General features: G+C 42.4%; 1 protein-coding gene across 42 annotated transcripts in view; it reads right to left on the bottom strand.

Annotated features, from left to right (window-relative positions):
- Positions 1-22,523, bottom strand: part of ANK2 (ankyrin 2) — a 509,522-nt gene that overhangs the window by 101,331 nt on the left and 385,668 nt on the right. For all 42 annotated transcript variants that reach the window (XM_053254658.1, XM_053254664.1, XM_053254665.1 and 39 more), the window contains 7 exons: positions 21,798-21,896; positions 20,317-20,415; positions 19,668-19,865; positions 16,741-16,839; positions 16,546-16,644; positions 13,971-14,069; positions 6,721-6,819 (listed from right to left, as the gene is read on the bottom strand). In XM_053254658.1, coding sequence (XP_053110633.1) covers positions 6,721-6,819; positions 13,971-14,069; positions 16,546-16,644; positions 16,741-16,839; positions 19,668-19,865; positions 20,317-20,415; positions 21,798-21,896 — 792 coding nt within the window. The remainder of the gene's footprint in view (positions 1-6,720; positions 6,820-13,970; positions 14,070-16,545; positions 16,645-16,740; positions 16,840-19,667; positions 19,866-20,316; positions 20,416-21,797; positions 21,897-22,523) is intronic.

The following is a 22,523-nucleotide window of genomic DNA, read 5'->3' as shown; positions in this document are numbered from 1 at the left end:
GATACAAAAATTATCCTAAAAAGCAGCTTTGGTGACATTTGAAGGTGTTGAACAGATTTGAGGAGAGCAGGGAGAAAAAAATTGGATACTCTGTGAGAAATTCAGTAAAGTTTTGAGAAGTGAGAGCTCCTCGGTGGTAGCAACTGTGGCAGTAAGTGACCCCTCTCACTTTAATAGTTTATTTTGCAAATATGCAAGTGGTGGTGGTCACAGCAGCAGCAGAATCACTAGACCTCTTGCTGGTGCTCCAGCTCTATCCAGCCACGATGTTTATCCAGAATGCCCCAGAAATGATGCTACACCAGGGTCTAGTGCAGGCCTGCTCCACATAGGCCCTGCCCCATGTGTTGTTGTTGTTGTTGTTGTTTTACTACAACTCATATAATTGCCACCAACCACAGTCAGGGATTTTGGCCAAAAGTCAGGGATTTTGGGAGTTGTAGGCCAACATCTGCAGGAGCGCCGAGTTGAGGAGCCCTGATCTAGTGTTAGTTACAGGGCACGCAAGGAAAAACTAGTAGCTGGAGAGAGCCAGCCGCTGGGAAAAGTTCCAGTGCAGCCAGTGCCATATAAACAGGTATGACATAACATAGTTTTTAAGAAAGAAAGAAAAAGGACACCCACAGCCACTGCTATCAAGCAGTGATTGGCCCCTCCACTAAATTCAAACTGCCCCTTTCAGTGTTGTTGCCCACTATGACTATTACAAATATTTGTATACCGCTTTTCAACAAAAGTTCTCAAAGTGGTTTACATAGAGAAAGAAAGAAAGAAAGAAAGAAAGAAAGAAAGAAAGAAAGAAAGAAAGAAAGAAAGAAAGAAAGAAAGAAAGAAAGATGAAGTTATCCAAACCCGTCTTAAAGCCATCCAAGTTGTTGGCTGTCACCACATCTTGTGGTAGAGAATTCAACAAATTGAGTATGTGTTGTGTGAAAAAGTACTTCTGTTGGTTGGTCCTAAATTTCCTGGCAATCAATTGCATGGGATGACCCCTGGTTCTAGTTGTTATGTGAGAGGGAGAATAATTTCGCTCTATCCACTTTCTCTATCTTGCAGACTGACTGTCTAGGAATGAGTGGAGGGGCCAGTTTAATCCCCTGCTTTCCACTCAAACAGTGGATGAGTTTGATTTCTGCTTTTAAAAAAGGGTGCTCAGTGCACAGAGTCAACTTTGCTGCATGTACTATGTTGGCTAAGAGCAGATGTCAAACTCATACATGACAGCAGTAAATCTGCACGAGCATGAAGTCTACATGTGCAATGATGCTTTTAAAGACTTTTCCTAAATTTGAACTAGGGATGGGTCCGGACCGGTCCGGAGGCCATTGTAAAGGCCTCCGGACCGTCCAGACCGGTTCGTATTTATTGTAAGAATTGGGTCGGCAGGATACCTCCCTGCCGCCCCTTGCCCTTCCGCAATGTAAAAGGCTCCGGCAGGGGCCGAGGCCGGGTAGACCGGGCCTCTGGCATCGGGGAGACGTGTAGCTCGCGCGCAACGTCCGCGTGCACAAAAGGCTTGCCAGAGCCTTTTGCATTGCGGAGGGGCAAGGGGCGGCAGGAGGTATCCTGCCGCCCCAATTCTTACAATAAATACGAGCGCTGGAGGGGGACAAGTGGCAGGAGGGGTAAGTAAACCCTCCCCGCCCTTAAAGGAACCCCCTCCACAGTGCCGGACCGCAGCTGTGCGGTTCCGTGCACACCCCTAATTTGAACTAACTTGAGCTGTTCCATCTCCTCTGAATTTAAAAAGCAGCATGGGCACAGAGCTGCTCTTTGTAAAATGTTTTATGGAAATCTCATGAAACATGTGCAAAGGAGAGGGATTCATTAACACCATACATTGTCCTTACTCCTGATGTTAAACACTGTGAGGTCTTTGGATTTTTTAAAGTCATGAAGCTTAAAAAAAAACCATTAAGCCCAAAACAGAACCCTTCCTCATTTATGGCTTTCTGCTTTTCTATAAATACCTACATTTTCATCACTGCCAAATGTGTGAATCATGCTGGCATCCAATGTAAAGAGTACTGGTTTTAGTTTGGGAAATCAGCTGGCCGCGGATAACACTTCATTTCGCTCCCTTGTGATATAGACATGTGGTGGGGGCACACTGGTTCCATAACTTTTACAATATTTCAAAATATTAATGTGGCCATTACATGTGCCTAAACCTCACATGGCTTTTCTTTTGTGCCATTAGAAAGTTTTTCTTCATTAGAAAGGTTAGACATCAGTGGGGAATCGAAGCCCGCAGAGACAAATTAAATGTACTCTGCGGGATACAGAATATGTTTCCAACCTCTTTCTTTTCAGTGGCAGAGTTAACAACTACATTCAAACAAAGAAAAACACTGATACACTGTGGGAGTGGAAAGAAGATAAAGCAGTTACTTCCCAAAGTGGTAGCACAGTTGCCTTCCAAAGGACCTCTCTGAGTGCTTGGACTGTGGGCGGGACCCCTAATCAATGTGCAGGTGAGCAGTGAACCCTGCATGCCACCATGAAGGAGAAGGTTTAAGGGGCCTTGGAAGAAGTAGGACATACAGGCCAGGTCATTCCTATGAATACAGTGGATATTTATACACCACTTTTCAAGAAGTTCCCAAAGCGGTTCACAAAAATATAAATAAATAAAATAGCTCCCTGTCTCCCAAGGGGTCAAAATTTTAAAAAGGACCATTAGATAGACACCAACACTGGAGGGATGCTGTGCTGGGGATGCCACTGGAGGGATGCTGTGCTGGGGATGGCTAGGACCAGTTGCTCTCCCCCTGCTAAATAAAGAGAATCACCACTTTTAAAATGGTGCCTCTTTGCTCGGTTAGAAGGGGCAATATGCTACCATATCTACATCCTCCTAGATGGTGACTTGCTGGTGGTGTCAGATGGGATGCAATTTCTTGGCCATAGCTCTGCCCAAATAATATGTCCTAGGAGGGCTCAGAATAGTAGCCTACAACAGTACCATGACAACTACAATTATTAGTGGCTTACATACCACACCGGAGACCACCAATCCAAGATGTGCACATTGTAAAGCATGCCTACTGTATTTGCTAAGGTGGGACTGCTCCCATAGTTAGTGAGTGCACCATCACAGCTGCAACACTAGGAACATAGGAAACTGCCATATACTGATTCAGACCATTGGTCTATCTAGTTCAGTATTGTCTTCATAGACTGGCAATGGCTTCTCCAAGGTTGCAGGCAGGAATCTCTCTCAGCCCTATCTTGGAGAAGCCAGGGAGAGAACCTGAAACCTTCTGCTCTTCCCAGAGCAGCTTCATCCCCTGAGGGGAAGATCTTGCAGTGCTCACACATCAAGTCTCCCATTCATATGCAACCAGAGCAGACCCTGCTTAACTATAGGGGCAAGTCCTGCTTGCTACCACAAGACCAGCTCTCCTCTCCTACTCCCAATGGGAGTAGCATTGCAACTGTCATGACCCATTCCTTAGTAGCCATGGAGCAGTCCCACCTTCGCAAACTGTGCAGGCGTGCTTTACAGTGGCTTGCATGCAGTGCACATGCACTTCTTGCTTGGATCTCTAGTTTCCCACAGAGTATGTAAGCCATGGTTTCTTGTGATAGTGATGACGATGACGTTGATGGTTAACATTTAACTTTTAATTCTTTTGTGAATTTGAAGTGATGTTTTTTGTCAAATGATGTAAAGATTCAATGTTTAGCAGAATTCTTTTGGAATCTATTCCTGCTCCAACTCAGACTCAATTTACTTCCTGAAGCTTGTTAATAAAGCACAGCTCATTTTATTTATAACTTTATAACAAGCTATTTTGGTTACAACTTTCTTAGTCCATATCATCTAAGACTCACTGTCACCATGGGCAGGGCCTCTGAGAGAAGGTTCGGGCCCTGGTGAAAAAAATTTCACTGCCACTGCCAAGAGTCCCCCCCCACCACCACCACCACCACCGCTGCCACCACAAGGCCAAACTGCCAATCTTTAAAATAATTCTAACTGCCATGTCCATGACTGGGGAGTGGGGTAGGGGGTAAACCGAGCACCCCCTTGTCATGGGCGGAGCAGGAGTGGCTGCTGAACCTGACCATCTGGCCCAGTGGCTCTTGAGAACTGCGAAGCACTCCAGCGTGCCTGTACAGTTTGAATCAAGCATCGACGCTGGAGCACCTTGCAGTTCTCAAGGGCCGCTGGGCGGTGGGGCAAGTGCAGGGTAGCAGCAGGAGACAAGACAAAAACATATAACATATGCAACATAGTTGGGGCCTAGGGCCCTTCCGAACCGCCGGGCCCAAGTAATTTGTCACCGGGCCTCCCTCCCTCTCCCCCTGTTGACCCTGACCATGGGATGCAAAAGAAAAATTGCTTTCACTCAGTCTATATCAAACTGTTTGGATTTTTTTGAGCTCTAGCACAAACCTTCAGTTCACTGAAGAGAACAGAATCTGTGCACTGCTCTACAGTTGAAAGACCTCTGGTCTCTTACAAAAATACCTAATTCGCTCCTGCTAAAATAGGAAGCCACACTTAAAAATTCAAGATGAAAGGATACAAATTTCTAAAAAAAATGCTTAAGACTCTACACTGTGGTAATACTTCTCTATTGAGACAGTTCAGATGTCATGTGGAACCTTGGTTAAATTTAACTGAACTTTAAGAAATAAACCCAAGAATGGTACAGCAGATGATCACCAGTCTCAATTCATTTTTTAAAAACCATGATTGGAGAGAGGCCCACCTCTTGTCTTCGCCTCCCATGAAAGGCCCACATGCAATTCCAGGCTCCTAGGTAACGGAATTGAATTGAAATTGAATTGAAAATGAATGCATGAATGAATGAATGAAGCAGGGGTATTCAATTCAATCCAAGGTCAAATTAATTTACATCATATTGGGGGCAATTTGAAGAGCTGGCCTTGAATTGAATCACCCTCAAAAGAGAGGGCCCGATTCAGGGTTGAAGCAAATTACACAAAGGTGCTCTAAGCCCTGGACCTTGAGGACCTAGCCTGTGGCCTCCAAAGTCGGGGGGGGGGGCTCCAAATGGCCAGGGGAGCTTCCTCCTGCACCTGCCACACCGAACATTCCTTAAAAATATATATATATTCAAGCTGCCGCATGTCTGAGGGGTTGCTGTTGGGGGGTGAAGCCCAGCAGTCCTTCTCCCTGCATCCCCAGTGGTGGCGTCAAATGGAGCAACGCTGGGCCTGCCATTCGGCAACGATCTCTCACAGCTGCGCCTTGCAGTTATTGATGCTGGGCCGAACGGCGGGCCCAGTGTCGCTCCAGTCACCGCTGCCACTGGGGGTGGGGAGAAGGACTCCTGGGCTCACACCCTGGCAGCCACCCCTCGGCCATGCGACGGCTGGAAAAAGTTTTTTAGAGGAATGTTCGGTGCAGGTGGCCCCCAAAAGCAGGTGGGGGGCCCCTCGCATCAGTGGTGGTCCAGGCCCTCAAATGACCTAGGTGTGCCCTTGAAATCACCCTTGATTCTACCCGAATCGATTTGGGCAACTCAAATGCCATTTTGAAGCTTAACAAATCATCCCTAAATCTGGATTTAGCGCATCTGCCTGCCTCGGAGGACTAGTCTATTGGATAAAATTTATTGTGGATATACCATTACTTGAGAGAAAGAGGAGGGATTTTAGGGAAGGACTACCATGAAGTCTCTCCAGGCAGAGGAGGAGGATTTTAGGGAAGCACTACTATACCTTCTCTTTCCCTATGGGAGGGAAAGAAAAGATACAGTGTGGAGAGCAGAACTACATGGTGGTCCATGACTATGGAAAACACTCAGTCACGAATAATATGAGCCGGATGTTAGATTCCCGCCGCCCCCCTCCCCCCCCGCCCTTCGTCTATGCAATGGAAAGGTATGGCATGCACTCTTAGACAAGTAAAGCAAATAACAGAAGATACAAAAAAAGAAGAGAAAAGAAAAGAAAGTTCTTGAAGATACACCATTTGCCTAATTTAGTCACTTTTAGCACCCAGTCAGAAATGGTTACATACAAACTTTCCAAGACTAGGGCTGCCTAAATAAGCAACAAGCAATTGTTGCAAACACAATTGGTATATGAAATTATATCTAATTTGTGTTCTTTAACTCCAGTATGCCATTTACAGGCAGTACCCATAAGCCTACTGTGAATGTTCGTGTGTCTCTTACCTCGAATTCGAGGAACAAAACTCATATTTTTACTCATAATGGAAAGGAGGGCCTGTGACGCCCAACTCAAAACCCAGTCAAACAAGGAAGTTTTAACTATTTTCACCCATGAACTTCACTGATACTACAACAGTTTAAAAACAGGATTCTGAAATAACTGCTTGTGTGCCTAAATGACACACAAGTCATTTAGTTTAAATTCTTCATAGAATTTAAATCTTACCCAACTTCAAAAACTGCAGCATAAGAAAGGATAGAAAATAAGAGTTGGCCAAGATTGTGGCCAGTAAAATGTGGAACTGACATGAAATGTAAGTGGAAATGTTTGGAGTTACAGCTAAGCCACAAAATAGTTACACACTATCAAAATATGTTTTCTTGTATATGTGAACTAGGATATCACTCCCACAATGGGATGACCATGGGAACTGTCTATAAAAATGGAATTACATGTGCTGTAATTAAAGAAATCCCTTTAAAACAAAACAAATAGAAAATCCAAAGTAACACAGTATAGAAATATCTCCTTGAATAAAGAATGGGAGATAAGGCTGATGGTACTCACAGTTGTGGTAGTAATCACTTCCTCAGTTACAACCTTTAGCGTATCGACCACTGAGATGTATCCCAGACGCCGAGCAATTGCTAAGGCAGTATTGCCATTCTGAAAGGAGAAAAAAGGGAGAGAATGAGAATGAGAGGGAGGATTGTGATATGAACCAATGAGATCACAAGCTGCACTGAATGAGCCAGCATTTCCATCCAAAACAAGGCATTAGCTTAGGAAAAATCACTGTTAAGTCTGAATCTCTCCTTGCAACTTCGCTCAGACTATAGACTCAATTGCTATGGTAACAAAACACACATAACATCTGTAGGCTACACTTAATAAAAATCTGCTGTATGCTTTTAAGAGTTTAACCCACAAGTTTCTTTATCACACTTTAAATTGTGACTTTGCTGCAGGCATTCCTGCTGAATCTTGCAAATAAGCTTTTAATTGTTGAGAACAACTTTAATAATTACTAGCTGAAGAGATGCCATTATACTGGCTAATGTGTATCATTCGAAAATACAGAAAGAGATCACTCTCACATAGTGCAATCAGCACAGAACTCGGGCAAAATGAAATACATCAAATCTAATGTAAATGCTTTAGATTTGCTTAAATATACAGATCATACTGTCAGTCTAATATATGAACATAATGTTCAACATGTGAATGCCTCTACTTCTTTTCTTTTTTTAAGGTTCTCATATATAAGTAACATTCCAGTTTAACAAGAAGACGCTTCACTGATGTTAGGGCTGCAAATGTCTTTCTATTTCAGTTTTAAGTCGAAAAAGTGTTGATGTGAAATAGTGTTCTGCCACTGAACCCTAAACTGTATGCTCATCTTTTCCCAATCATCTTAGCTATTACAGTTCCTCTCTTTGGCTGGTGCTGCTTAAGCAGCCTATCATGGACCAGTTCAGACAATAAGCCAGCCATATTATACGGGGGTGGATGAACCATGCATTATTTTGTAGAAGTAGTACATTGTTCATCTTCTCCCATGCAATTATGAGAAGAGGAATGGCAAGCTGGGAAGGGGAGAAGGAAATGAGTGTGCACATTCCATAAAATATGGCTGGCTCAGGTAAAAATCCCCCCCCACACACACACCAATGTGACTGTTGAAAGAGGAGTGGTGTGCTGGGAGGATCGTGGGGCCTTCATGTGCATGTGCATGCTGGCAATGAGGGACATGAACTAGCCCTGGGTCTACTTCATTCATTAGTCAGATAAGTGATCTTAGACAATCAGGAATCACAAAGTGAATGGTATGATGTCGCAATGTTTCATCAGTCAGATTTAGCTCTTTCCAAATGACAGTGAGGTCAACTTCTTGGAAAAGTTACATGGGTGACTCCAGCCAATCAGGGATCACAAAGTGAATAGGGTGATGTCAAGATGCATGCAGACAAATCAAATTTGGCTACTCACTGACATCCCCAAGGAACTATTACTTACTCAGGAACAATCACTCTGAATGACGCAACTCATTTTTATGATATCACCACAAAAATCACCTTGGGAACTGTTTTCCAATTCTGTTGAAAATGTTTTTTTAAAACATCCCCTCCTTTCAGTCCAGCACTGCATATACAGTCCAAAGATCCATTCAAGAAAGTAGGATGACTTAAAATTTGAACGACATTTTTCTGAGATAATATAAACAATGTTTGTCTGGGTCAGCTAACCACTCCACAAAGGACTTCAAAAAAGAAAGATAACAATAGTTGAGGGTGCAGTTAAATAGTTGTTTCATGCTTACCCTCTTTCAATTAAAACCGCCCTGTGGGGGACATGTATATATTCAACCAAAGTACTGCAATAGCCAGATAAATACAGGTGAAACTCGGAAAATTAGAATATCGTGCAAAAGTCCATTAATTTCAGTAATGCAAATTAAAAGGTGAAACCGATATATGAGACAGACGCCTTACATGCAAAGCGAGATAAGTCAAGCTTTAATTTGTTATCATTGTGATGATCATGGCGTACAGCTCATGAAAACCCCAAATCCACAATCTCAGAAAATTAGAATATTACATGGAACCAAGAAGACAAGGATTGAAGAATAGAACAGTATCGGACCTCTGAAAAGTATAAGCATGCATATGTATTCAGTACTTGGTTTGGGCCCCTTTTGCAGCAATTACTGCCTCAATGCGGCGTGGCATGGATGCTATCAGCCTGTGGCACTGATGAGGTATTATGGAAGACCAGGATGCTTCATTAGCGGCCTTCAGCAATTCTGCATTGTTTGGTCTCGTGTCTCTCATCCTTCTCTCGGCAATGCCCCATAGATTCTCTATGGGGTCAGGTCAGGCGAGTTTGCTGGCCAATCAAGCACAGTACACTGTATACTTTTCAGAGGTCCGATATTGTTCTTTTCTTCAATCCTTGTCTTCTTGGTTCCATGTAATATTCTAATTTTCTGAGATTGTGGATTTGGGGTTTTCATGAGCTGTACGCCATGATCATCACAATGATAACAAATTAAGGCTTGACTTATCTCGCTTTGCATGTAATGCATCTGTCTCATATATCAGTTTCACCTTTTGATTTGCATTACTGAAATTAATGGACTTTTGCACGATATTCTAATTTTCCGAGTTTCACCTGTAGTACAAGTAATAAATAGTTCACCACTTGGAGGTGGTTGTCAGAGGGACCATTTAAAATAGCCACAATGCAACAGTGTTTATTGAAAACTACTCTTGGTCATTGCACATGCTGAGTATGTGGGCTATGAAAGCGTTTAGTTCTACAGTCTTTAACAAAACTTATGTAATTAGTTTTAGGGATAGCCAACAAGTGCCCCAGCTGACTGGCAAAACAGACTGAGATATTATCATTATTAATTTATTTACATATGTGCCTTTATCCATGTACATGGTGTTTTATAACAGATGAGAGGATAGGATTCTGCCCCAAGGCCTCACAATGTAAAAATAGATGTAAGGGAGCTAAAAGGGAAAAGTGGAGGCAGGTGAAAGGGTGAAGAAAGTGTGTTTATATCAGGTACATGTATTTAGACTTAGATGCAGTAGGTTATGGGGACTAGGATTTTGCCAAAGGTTTTATGGAACAGATGGGGCTTAAGGAGGAATATGAAAGAAGAAATATGTTCTGGGAGGGAATTCCAGGTTAGGGGTGTTCAGGAACTGAGGTCCAAACCAGATCAGCACCGCAGGGAGGGGAGCAGTGAGCAGGGTCTTTAAATAAGAGGAGAGTAGGTCCTTAGGTGCTCTCCACTGCCGTGTGAAGCTTCCTGCTGTGGTGGCACTTGACCCAAGTACCCACACGCAGTGCTGGCATGCTTGCTTGCTTGTTTATTTATTTATTTAAACTTCTGATTATACTGCCTCCTCCAAAGACTCTAGGCGGTGAACAAACAACAGAAATACCAACAACAATCAATTAAAAAAATATTATTAAATGGCAAACGCCTGGCAAAACAGGTGGGTCTTAAGAAGGGTCTTAAAAGCAGCCAGGGAGGGGGCTGAACCAATCCAGGGGGTAAAGAGTGTTCCAAAGAAGAGGGGTGGCCACAGAGAAGGCCCTCCTACGGGATATCATGCATATGGTGGCTGCACATGTGTGGCCGCCATTTGCGTGATCAGCATGGTGTTGCTGAACACGCAAATGGCATCTCCATGCATGCACAGATGCCATGTGTGTGCCAGTGCCACACTCAGGTACTTGGGACGAGCGCCGCCCCAGCAGGAAGCTCCATGCAGCGGTGGAGAGCAGGTAAGGACCCGCTCTCCTCTTTCTTAGAGATCCTGTGCGCCGCTTCCTTCCCTGCAATGCCGAACCAAGTTACTTTAGTTTTTAATTTAGAATGTAATTTTAATGTTGCCGATTTGCATGTTGTCGTGTACCGCCTGGAGTCTTTGGAGTGGGCGGTATATTAAAGGTCTCTAATAAATAAATAAACAAACAAACCAGTAAACGAACTTCAATTCGTGCACATCCATATTCCAAGCATAAAAGGGCAGCAAGGGGGAAGGGCACAGTCATTTGAGAGAGCAGGAGATCTCCAGATAGCTATGGGTGTTGGAGTTGAATGAGTGAAGGTCGCAGGCAGGAGTGTAACAGGATATGAGAGCAGAGAGGTGAGGGCCAAAACCATAGAGGGCTTTGATGATAAGGGCGAGAACTTCTGCTGGATCAAGAAGAGACAGGAAGCCAGTGTAGGGATTTAAGGAGAGGCGAGACATGATTAGAGTTACAAGAGAGGTGAATGGTCTGGGAAGCAGAATACTGGATGGAGACAAGGGTCAGAGGTGTAATAACTGAAAGACCAGAGAAAAGCAGATAGCAGTAGTTAAAATGAGAGATTACCAGGCTGTGAGAACTAGAGATTTTGTCTTGCGGCAGAGATTTTTGCAATTTTACAGAAGAAAAGCATGATCTGATGCTGCCAGGATGGATATAGAGAAGAAAGGAGTGGAGTCAAAGATAAAGACTGTTCAACAGAGCAGATGTTGACACTGTGAATGGATAAGAATATGAGAGTGGGCCTGGGAGGAAAGATGAGAAGTTTAGTCTTAGAATTGTTGCATTTGAGGTAACGCTGAAGCATCAAAGCAGGAATATCAGTTGGAGATAGAGGATTGAATGGAAGGGTGTTCTAGAGGTAAAAATAAGTGTCAGCAGTGTGTAGGTGGTTCTGAAAACCATTGGATTTGATGAGATCACTCGGAGACAGCACATAAACAGAACTGCAGGAGGCCAAGAACAGATCACCAAGGGACCCCAACAGCGAGAGAGAGAAAAGAAGAACATGCATATATCCATCTAATTTTAAGACCAGTTCACTAGTTAGTTAGAAGCAGAGAAAGAAGCAGCGACTCATTCTGTTCTCCATTTCTAGGTAATGTATGTAACAGCCTTGGTAAAAAGAAGTGAAGTGGCATTCAATGTTTACAACATTTTCTCCACTTAAGAAGGATTTAAAAATGAAGCGAGTATTGAAGCCCAAGCAACCTTGTTTTTTCCCCCTGAAATAGCATGCACACACACTACACAACAAACTGCTTTTGAAACAAATGCCCTTGTATGAGGCTATGCAACTCTTTGAGGACATTCACATAACCGGGCAGGTGGTGGGAAGGCTGTGCTTCACTTACCTTCCTGCCAGAAGATCTGCGCTGCTCCACTGCAGCGCTGATTGTTCAAGGCCGGCCTCCGGGTATCCCACAATAGATTGCGCGATGAGCGCAGCACATTGGGGGATACCTCCATGAGATGGGTGCTCTAGCTGCCTGCCTCTGTGTCTCCTCACGCTACATGCATCCTGAGGAGACACACAATCCTGGTAGATGAGCTAAGGGCGCACTCACACCTTTAATCTCTGCTAAAAGCCAGTCTTGAAAGCAGGGTTAGGCGGGCGGGCAGTGCTGGGATCCACTCGGATCCCAGAGCTACACACGATCAGCCTAATCCAGGCTGGTCTGCCCTAGGCTGGTCATGGGAACAGCCTTTTTGACTTTAGGAAATTTGGTGGTGCTGTTTGGATGCCAGGAACCCTGTGAACTTGAAACATGTGAAACACCACAAAGTTGGCGTGAAGGAGTCTTGGAGGAATGTGGTACTGACTATCAACAAGCCAATGTATCTTCCACTGAAATTATTAGAGCTTGCTTAGCCCTTCCAATAACCTCAGGGAAGCACTTGCACAGGAATTTATTTAAAAGATCGATTTAAAAAGCAAACAAAGGGCTAGGCACCTGCTTAGGTTCCTAAAGGGCCTTTCATCCATGCTCCTTTGAAGTTTTCTAGATGGAAAGATTTTAGAGAAAAGTCTCAACATGCAAGTGATCAACCAGAAGTTAAAGCAGGCCTGCACAGCATAGGGGCAGGGCTGGGGACAGCCCACAAGGGCTTTTTTCCCCCTGGCCTGCAGGAAGGAAAGTCCTGCAGAAACAGCCGGAGCCATGAGGAGCTCTTCGCCTATCCTGCAGATGAGCAACAGCAGCTCCATGCATTTGGCCGCTTGAGACGAGATGTTCTTCATCCGCCTTGCTAGTCCTGCCCCTGGGCCAGAGCCAACACACACCATTCCTTATCCCTCTTTCCCCTCGCCTTACCCCCAACCCTAACCCTCTTGCCCCTCACTTTCATTAATTTTTAATAATTAAGAACATAATAACAGCCCTGCTGGTTCGGGCCCAAGGCCCATCTAGTCCAGCATCCTGTTTCACACAGTTGCCCACCAAATGCCGCTGGAAGCCTACAGGCAGGAGCTGAGGGCATGCCCTCTCTCCTGCTGTTATTTAAATATTTTAGTATAATAATTAATGTGCTGAAAATTGACCTCAGCACAAGAAGTCAGGGTTGGTTCTAGCCTACCAGGACATTTGAGTTGTGCACCCTTGTTTTAAAGCTACGGGGCATGGAAAGTCCTTTCCGTTGCAAGTGTTTGTGTTCTCACTCTAAGTATCAGCAGCAGCCACTCCCAACTTCTGTATACCGCATGAGCTTGTATTTTACCTATATTTCCTCTCCTTTCACTAACTTTCACTACGACTGAATGTCTGTGGAGTGTTTTTCCACTGATACTTGTTTGAGGGTCTGCTGAATGAACTCCGCTCAGATGTACCTTCTTGCCTGATCTTGGTTAGACTTTGGTTTTCATCTCCTCAGATATATCTCTCTTGCACTCCCTCCCCACCCCTCACTGCTACCTCAAATTCCTCTTTCCTTCCTTGGAATCCTCAGGTTTGCTCCAAGCTAATTACAGAGGGCTGTAGGAAAAACAGAAGAAAGGAACAAGGATATGGCAGTGAGAATTCCTCTTCCAGTACCCATTACTTTGGTCACATATAGTGGCCCTGTGCTGGTAGTTTCACTCAATTCAACTCAATGTTTTGGTCAAGGATAGGGAGAACATGTTCATCAGTGCAATTATCTACATTTTTATACAAATAGATAACCCACTACTATGGTACAGCCCATCAGCAGCCTACCTAATAATAGAAATTAGATAATATGGTTGGCCCTATGTCTAGCTATAAAGAGAAGATAGTTGCTTTATCCTAATCAGTCTAAGAGACAAATTGGATGTTTAAAAAAAAAGTACCCCCAAAAACAAACACAAAAACTATGCATGTTAATACTGAGACTGTCAACAGTTACATCCAATTGCCTAATATATCCTACTTGAGCTTTTAAAAAATGATTTTAAAAGTACTGGAGATAAAACAGAATGATTCTGGGAGAAGGCAAGAGGGTAGACTGCAAGAAATTTTCAGACTTACCGCAGTGGTTGCATTTGGTTTGGCCCCATGTTGGAGAAGAACATTGATGATGTGAGTGTGGCCTTGTTGGGCAGCTTGGTGTAGAGGAGTATACCCGTTCTGTAATCAGTGGTAGTTACCACATTTAGGAAAGGGGGAAAATAGAATATATATTTATATTTTCTATGTCCTCCGACAGTCAATACTTTTAATGTAATCATAAACCACAGAGATGTCTGTCTTGCAACCATATTAATCTGCATATAGTAAATGTCATAAAACATTTATAGAACATTCTTCTTACAACAACATTAACAACAGGAGAGGATAAAGTTTAATAGATTTATACTAAAATTTGGAAAATGTGAAATAAAGAGAAGTTAATCAATGAGCCAGGGGAGCCCAGCCATGAGGTGGCACCAGCAAGATGGCCTTCTGCTTTTAAGAAAAAGAGGGGGGATAAAAGTGGCATTTGGTACTTGGCTGTAGGACCACAAAGATCTTGAGCTTCCACTATAATGGGCCAAAGCTTATGGGCTTTGGCCCAATGGGCTTTGGCCCATTTATTAGGATAAAATCTAGAGATGCCCTGAAAGTTAGTATACTCTAAAAATGCCTACTACATCATCTCCATTTTCTCCAATGAGCTACTAAATGTATCATGATTGTGTGGGGGCAATGTATCACTTTCAGTTGCTGATTATTCAGTTGCTTCACCTTTCTTGGGATGGAAAGGATCACTTAATCAACGTGCACATACTTCCTATCATATCAAGTCTGTCTGCTTGTGTCTTTAGAGCTATTGAAATGTCAGCCTTTCAAGATGTTTCGGGATTAAATCGTCTAATCACATCCATTTCAGTAGTCTCAATGTCGTCACTGAATTTAGTCTCAAGTATTATAGTATTACAAATATTTATATGCTGCTTTTCAGCAAAAAAGTTCTCAGAGTGGTTTATACAGAACAAGAAACAAGATGGTTTCCTGTCTAAAAAGAGCTCACAATCTAAAAAGTCACTCAGCAACAACCGCTGGAGGTTTGGTGTTCTTGGGCTGGATAGAGACAACTGTTGTCCCCCAAGAGAAATACAACTCTAAAAAGGTACAATACCTATTTGCTCATTCAACAAAGTACAATTGTTTTAGAATCACAGGCACAGAATAAGAAACACCAACAATCAAATGCATGACTGAAATGTCCATAGCTCGGTGGTAAAACACATGCTTCTCAGAAAATGCATGAGTGCTTTGCATTTCTGCTTTATGTGTGGCTGCTCAGGAGATTCATACAGGGGGATGCATTGGCTTCAAATACATATAAAGTTTGCACATCCCTTTCCCCTGCATAAGCTCCCCTTTAGAAATTAGAAGGAACATACGTAAGGCAGATGCACAACACATTGATACCGCAACTCACTGGCACATCTTATATCGAAAACTGCTTATAGGAATGGGGTTCTGAGACCAAAACCCATCAAAACAGCAGATCCAATACATTCAGGCTTCAGTGCAAACTAAATTTAGGTTGGCAGCTTCTTCTCCAAATCAGTTTTCAGAGGGTTATCAAGCTTAATACCTAATCTCAGTAATCATGGAGGCTTTGCTAATAATTAAAAATAAAAATTAAAAATTAAACAAATAATAATTTTTTTTTAGGAAACTTTGTTCAGTTGGGAGCTTTAGTAACATAACATGATGGATTCAATCAATTTAAAAAAGCAGTTTCCTTTGTTAATGTTTTCAAAGTACATTGCAGCCTCTTCAGAATCACTCAATGTTATACAGAGATGCTTTTTTCAATATACAGAGACTTCCATATCTGGTCTTAGCTATGGAATTCCACTTGAAGCCTAAGGAACTACACTTATGCTGGAAGCCAGTCTGAATGTGAAGAAACAGAGGTAGGGGAAGACAGGTAACTGCAGTTTAATTTCACATCAAGTTGCTATACTTTTCTACTAAAAACAATGTGGAAGGTCTTTTTTTAGATTTGACAGATAAGCAAAGGGAACAGAATGTGCTAGTCACTTCCTTTCTCACATCTGCTTATTGTAATGATTAATTCAATTAACCTTCATAGATGATCCATGTCATATTTTAAGTGACTAAATGATGCGACTGAAACTGTTAGACCTAGCTGGCATTTTTTCATCAGTTTTTGCTGTGCATTTTCATGCTCAATAGCAGGTATTTTGTAAATGGAAGTTCCCAGCAATTTTGGGAATCTCAATACCCACTGGGATTAGTTGAATAAATTATTGGCCCTTCTATTATCTACCATCATAAGTGTAGTACTGCCACAACACAAGTCTCTAAGGTCTTATTCTGCTTTCATTTTATACCAAAAGTAACTCTTCTGAAACCCTTGCAGATTTCAAATCCATATGGGCCATCATCTCAATTTGCCTCTCACGTGTATGCACACAAATAGATTATTAATGATTCTGAGCTTTGTTTGCTGAGTTTTGCAGTGTAAAGTTGGCCAGCCATATTTTGCTTTCAGCTTGCCTTCTCCAAAAACTTGGCAATATAAAGTGCATATTAATATCATATGTTTGCAAAGCAGCAAAAAAGGAAGTGATGAACTAATATTTACCTTTGTCTTAGCATTGACGTTAGCTCCCTGCTTCAGGAGGAAGTTTACCATCTTGATGTTCCCATAGTGACATGCCACAATTAATGGAGTGTAACCCAGCTATAAAGAAAGACAGCAAAATAGAAATGTGAGTAATGGATGTAATATTGGACTGGAAATTTCTTTCACCAGCTTGGAAGTAATTGTGTGATATACCTTAGTTGGAGCATCTTTGTTTGCCCCATGTTTTATCAGCATGTCTGCTACATTCACTTTATCTTCTTGAGCGGCTAAATGTAAGGATGTCAGTCCACTCTGCAAATTAAATATAAAGAGCCTTTTAGATTATTATAGATGAAGGAAGGCCATAGAATTCGCATCAGCTGAACCTTCTAAATCAGCACCAAGGCCAGCCCAGCATAAATATCCCCACAACTGTTCATGACAACAGTCCAGCCTCAAAGGCATGAGTGACGAGTGAATGTCAGGTCTGCATATCTATCTATCTGAGAGAGAGAAAGCACATTCATTTTAGTAAATGGATGATGATAGAAAACATTTTTGGCCACAGATGCAACCTGAATATCAAGGCTCAGTTACGAATTGCAAAAGCATACAAAAGATCTGAGCAGAGTGAGCAGATTAGTAGTCCTAATCCCCTCAATTTAGGGTGGTAACTATGGGTGGTAATTATTACTTGTTTGGATTCTTTTAGGTAGGTCAAAGAAAGACATGGGAAAGCACCAATAACTTAGTTTTGGACCAAATGAACAGTATAGATAAAGGCGCATATCATCAGAGGGCAGGCAGCATTAAACACCATGTCCAGCATGGTGTTTAATTACATTTTTTGTAAATGTAAATGTGTTGTATCATTTGGTTAAAGACCGTAAATAAATACTAAACTAATCCATGTCCAGCAGCCTCATCTACTTGTTGAGCAGGGGAAGGGAGGCTAGGGAAAGAATGACTCTCTGAAGAATATCTTGTGATGACAGTGAGCAATTGTCCATCATTATAACTGGGAGGCTCGTGGCAGGAATTAGCAGAACCTGGCAGGAGTAGAGAACTCTCCCAACCCCGCCACCCCAAACCCACCAAGTCCAAGAACCATGTCACCAACATCTCATGATCAACAGGGTCAGAACCTGCAAACAGCATTAATTAGAGTGCTGTTCATTCTTAAGGAGAAACATGGCCATAAGTGCAGTCAGTGCCATACTCAGACCAAAAGCCAGACTGGTGTTTGTGAAGTATATATTTTTTAATTTATTGTTCAGTTTTTATATGGTCTTTCATAAGGCATCCCGAAGCTGTTTACAAAAGTTAAAATACAATAAAACTCCATAAAAATCACATTAAAAACTTTAAAATCAGTTAAACAGTAACAACCAAACACACACACACACACACACACACACACACACACACACACACACACACACCATAAAAAAAGAAAAACAGAAGCAGGAGAGCTAAGAGACCTGGCAGCCCCTAAGGCAGCCCTGCACAACATACGGCCTGTGATGCTTGTTTTCTTGGCCCACAGGCCATTTCCCTCTCCTACTGCCGGCTGAACCAGCAAAGATAGTACATGGGCGGCCAGATAAACCGCAGCAAGGGAGAGCGCCAGCTCCCTTGCCTACCTCATCTCCATGTGCTTGTTCCACTACTTCTGAGTGGTCAGGTCTCACACACACATGCTCTCTCCCTCTCTCTAAGAGGTGCATGCCTGGGGTGGCTGTTGCTGGCTGAACCGGCAATAACAGCACATGGGAGGCCAGAAGGGCAGCAGGAAGGGAGAGCACCAGCTTCCTCGCCAGCCCGCCAGCTCACCCTGCCTCCACAGAAGTAGCAGATCAAGCACATGGAGGTAAGGGGCCAGCGATCTCCCTTACTGCAGGGGTGCTGCTCGCCTCCCCTCTGCTCTCAAGCCCCTCCGCCCTTCCATCAGGGTCAGGAACTTCCCGGGAATGATGGTGCTCATGTGACCTGAGTCTCCATCAGGGTACACATGCACTCTCATGGCCCCAATGGGACTTTGGAGCCTGGGAAGCAGGAGCAGTGGCACACTGGCATGCTGCTCATGTTCCCGGCCACTCGCCTTCATTTCCAGGAAGCTCCCAACCCTGACAAAAGGGCAAATGGGCTTAGGAGCTGGAGGGAGGCACCCACTTCACCATTGCACCTGTGGGGCGGTGCCCCCACCTCTGCAGCAGTGCAGCAGCTACTCGATAGAAGCAGAGGGGCTTGGGAGCCAGGGTGAGGGGCAAGGATCTCTTGAGCACTTGGGCAAAAGGAGGTACTTGTGCAGTCTGATGCTCTATATTTCTGGGAGCTAAAACAATTACTGAGTTAAAAATTGAGAGTTAAATATTTATTAGAATTATTGTAAAAGCAGTTTTAAATTCATTCCTAAATTCCAACTGGATTGAGGAATGAATGATTCTGCTTGGATTTCCACACCATCATGCCTTGCCCCACCCCAATCTCAAATAGTTGCCCCCCCCCACAAAAAAAAATCACATTTGAGGTTTTCTAAATATGGGGTTTGTTGCAATATTATTATGAATTTTAATCCAATTTAATTAATATTGCCTACCATATCTTCAACAGTTAAATTGATTTTAATTAAATTCATTTTAATTTGATTTAATTCAATTAGATAATTAATATTGAATTTTAATTTAATAATCAGTGTCCTAAATTTAGGTCATAAAAAGTGATTTCAGCCCCTACACACCAAGACACAGTTGCTTTCAGCCCACTAGGGTATTTGAGTTGTGCACCCCTGCCCTAAGGGGTAAAAGCCTGAACAAATAAAAAAGTCTTTAGATATTCTTTTAAAAGCAGCCACCGATGACAAAAAGCAGACATTCATTGGGAGAGCATTCCAAAGCCTGGGAGCAGAGCAGGTCCTGTCCTGTGTGCATGGCAATTTAGCCTCTCTCAACATTGGCACACAGAGCAAAGGCCCTTCTTACACCCTTATTATTCAGGTGCATGATTACATAACTATCTGCTTTTGCCTCCTACATTTAAATGTATCTTAATATTGCATGTTAATTATTTTGTGGCATTATCCCTTCTTACATTTACCATATAACACTAGAAGAACTAATTCCCAAGTAAGAGGGCATTACCTTTGTAACCACATGAATGTTGGCACCCTTCTCCAGAAGCAAGTTCACCATGTCAGCATGACCTTCTTGAGAGGCCAGGTGAAGTGGAGTCACTCCTTGTTTGGTCAAAATGTTGGTCTCTGCTCCATAATTTAACAGGGTTGTGGCTATCTGCATCTGATTCTTCTTAGCAGCAATGTGTAGAGGAGTGTATCCATTCTAAAAACCAGGTGCCAGGTATTAATATCTATCTGTTGTGGCTTTTCCCTTTCATAATAAATATCTGGAAAGTATTTCTTCAGAGAAAACTACCATCATTATTTTTATCTCTACTGAGTCTAAAGTTTTCATTGAAGGGGAAAACTTATTCAGCAAGTAAAAAATTGCCCAGGGACTCCAGTGTTATAACAAAGCAACAATAATTTTTTTTGCCTATTTTTGTAACAGCAGTCACAATCTTTCAACGGTTCATGTACAATTATTGACTAGGATCATGTAAGTGCCTTTTCCTAAATCTTGTTGGTAGTTATGATTTACCCCTCTAAAGCTTAAATAGCTAATCTGATTTTATACAGTTTTAATCTAACTAATCATTCTTACTAATACACTTTCCAAAATCCTCTAAACTAATGTCCCTTGAAGCATTTTCAAATGGACTGGGAAATCTCACCTTGGCAGTAGCATGAGGAGAAGAACCTTTCTCCAGCAACAGTAGTGCCACCTTCTGGTTGTCATAATGAGCAGCAACATGGAGGGGGGTGAGGCCATTCTGGAAAGGGCGGGTTTATGTTATGGCATTAAGTGATGGTTAGCTCTATTTTGTTACATTGCAAAACAATTTAAATTAAATAATAAGTTATTAACCAATAAAAGCACAATACATTTAACTCAAGGTGAATTATTTCCATATTAGAAATGTTACTTAGAACAGAAACAACATTAAACAAGGCATTAGCTTCAAGAGCGTTTTTTAAATATAAATATATAGGGGATAATAAACTAACAATTAATTTAAATTGTCCTAATCCATATGTTTTTTTACAGCCCTAACCAGTACTATGGTCCCCAGACTAGTAAAACTCTATGAATCACATTCACAGCATAGAGAAGAACAAACTTAGCTATGAAGTAATCACACATACCCAGAAAAACAATCTGATAAATATAGAGCATACTTTTGTTCTACAAGGCACACTGCTGAAAATTTAAAGTGGATTTGCATGCCAAAATTCTGACAGAAGAGCACATTACAAAGAATATGAGGCTACTGTTGAAAATGGCAGCCCCAAGTCAAGAGAAGAAGAGAACCCCCAGCAGCAAGGAGGATGGACTCGATTACGACAACAATGAATGCACCACTGAGAGACCTTAAGGGCCAAGTTGAAGACAGATCATCCTGGAGAGAATCTATCTGTGTGGTCGCTAAGAGTTGACACCAACTTGACGGCACTTAGTCAAGTCAAGTCCCTTGCTTCACTCTCCGTAGCACCTAGTTCAAAAATTGCCATATGTCCTGTGGTTGTTTTTCCTGTGATAATGTGATTTCCCTGCCTCAGCTACATGTTACTGATGTGACTGGTTTGGACAGGGAAGCACAGGATAAGATGATCTAGACATAACAAAGTGGGAGTGAAGAACTTGACTTGGGACTGCCTTTTTTGACAGCATGTTGGTAATGTATTATTCCATCATTAATGTGGCAACTGCAAGTCTGCAATTATCATGTGCTATGCAGACTCTCAGAGTTTTGCATCACTTGTTGGCTATAACTGTGGGCAACTTTTTCATGTGATGCAAACAGTTAGTGGGGAGGGAAGTTTTGATCTCAATCTACTCTCATTTGCTCATTTATTAAGAGAGTGAATTATATAATTTCTATTAATAATAATTGCTATGAAAAATGATTGCCAGTACTGACTGGAATAACCAACTGTCCATAACAAATGAAGATCATATAAGAGGAGTATACTGTGAAACAAACAAGGTTTGCTGTCATTACATAGATAAATAATATCTGCTATAAGTTAACCGTTCATTTGAGCTTCAGCATGTAATTATGTAATCTTGAATATAACCTCAGTACCACAAGGACACATTTCTTGATTAGTACAAATTTAGACTGAAACATTTTGTCTAATTCCTATTTCCTACCTTTCCAGCTGAATCAGGAGATGCACGACGCTGCAACAGGAGTTTTGCCACATCCAGGCTTCCATATTTAGCTGCCACATGCAGTGGTGTGAATCCCTTCTGTAAAATGTCCAAGTGTAAAACTAGGCTATTTTAATTATCTTGTTGTTTGTACACCTTACTTTGACTGAAAATAAATCCCGAGAAAGCCCTCAAATTAATCAGAAAAGGAACAATAATAAACCATAACCACTTAATAACAACAGCAACAGCAGCAGTCCATAACCAATCAAAGGTTACGCCCTCAACCCCTGCCTGTGGCTCCCAGCAGCATCTGGTGGGCCACTGTGCGAAACAGGATGCTGGACTAGATGGGCCTTGGGCCTGATCCAGCAGGGCTGTTCTTATGTTCTCAACACTCATGCAGTCTATTTTTAACCAGTAAAAGTGGGAACAGAGGGACTCACAGGGAACACAGGGATCCTCACAGTCAGAAGTAAAAGTCAATTTTTCCAGATGTTTAAGCCCAATGCGGCAAGCAGATTCCCCATGGGGAGAGTCCACTTGCTGATTGTAGGCTTCCATCCAATGGTGGCGTATGGATTAGCACTGCAGTCGTTACCGAGGGCCAGCCAGTCCCCACAACAGCCCTTTTCAATGCAGCAATCACAAACTACATGCAGAAGTCCCCACTTCTCTTTGAGTTTGGATGCATAAAACTCATCTCACTCCACTTGACAAAAGGTG

The sequence above is a fragment of the Hemicordylus capensis genome, chromosome 5, assembly GCF_027244095.1.
Source record: "Hemicordylus capensis ecotype Gifberg chromosome 5, rHemCap1.1.pri, whole genome shotgun sequence".
Lineage (NCBI taxonomy): Eukaryota > Metazoa > Chordata > Lepidosauria > Squamata > Cordylidae > Hemicordylus > Hemicordylus capensis.
The sequence above is the reverse complement of the archived record's forward strand: the minus strand, read 5'-3'. Positions and strand labels throughout refer to the sequence as shown.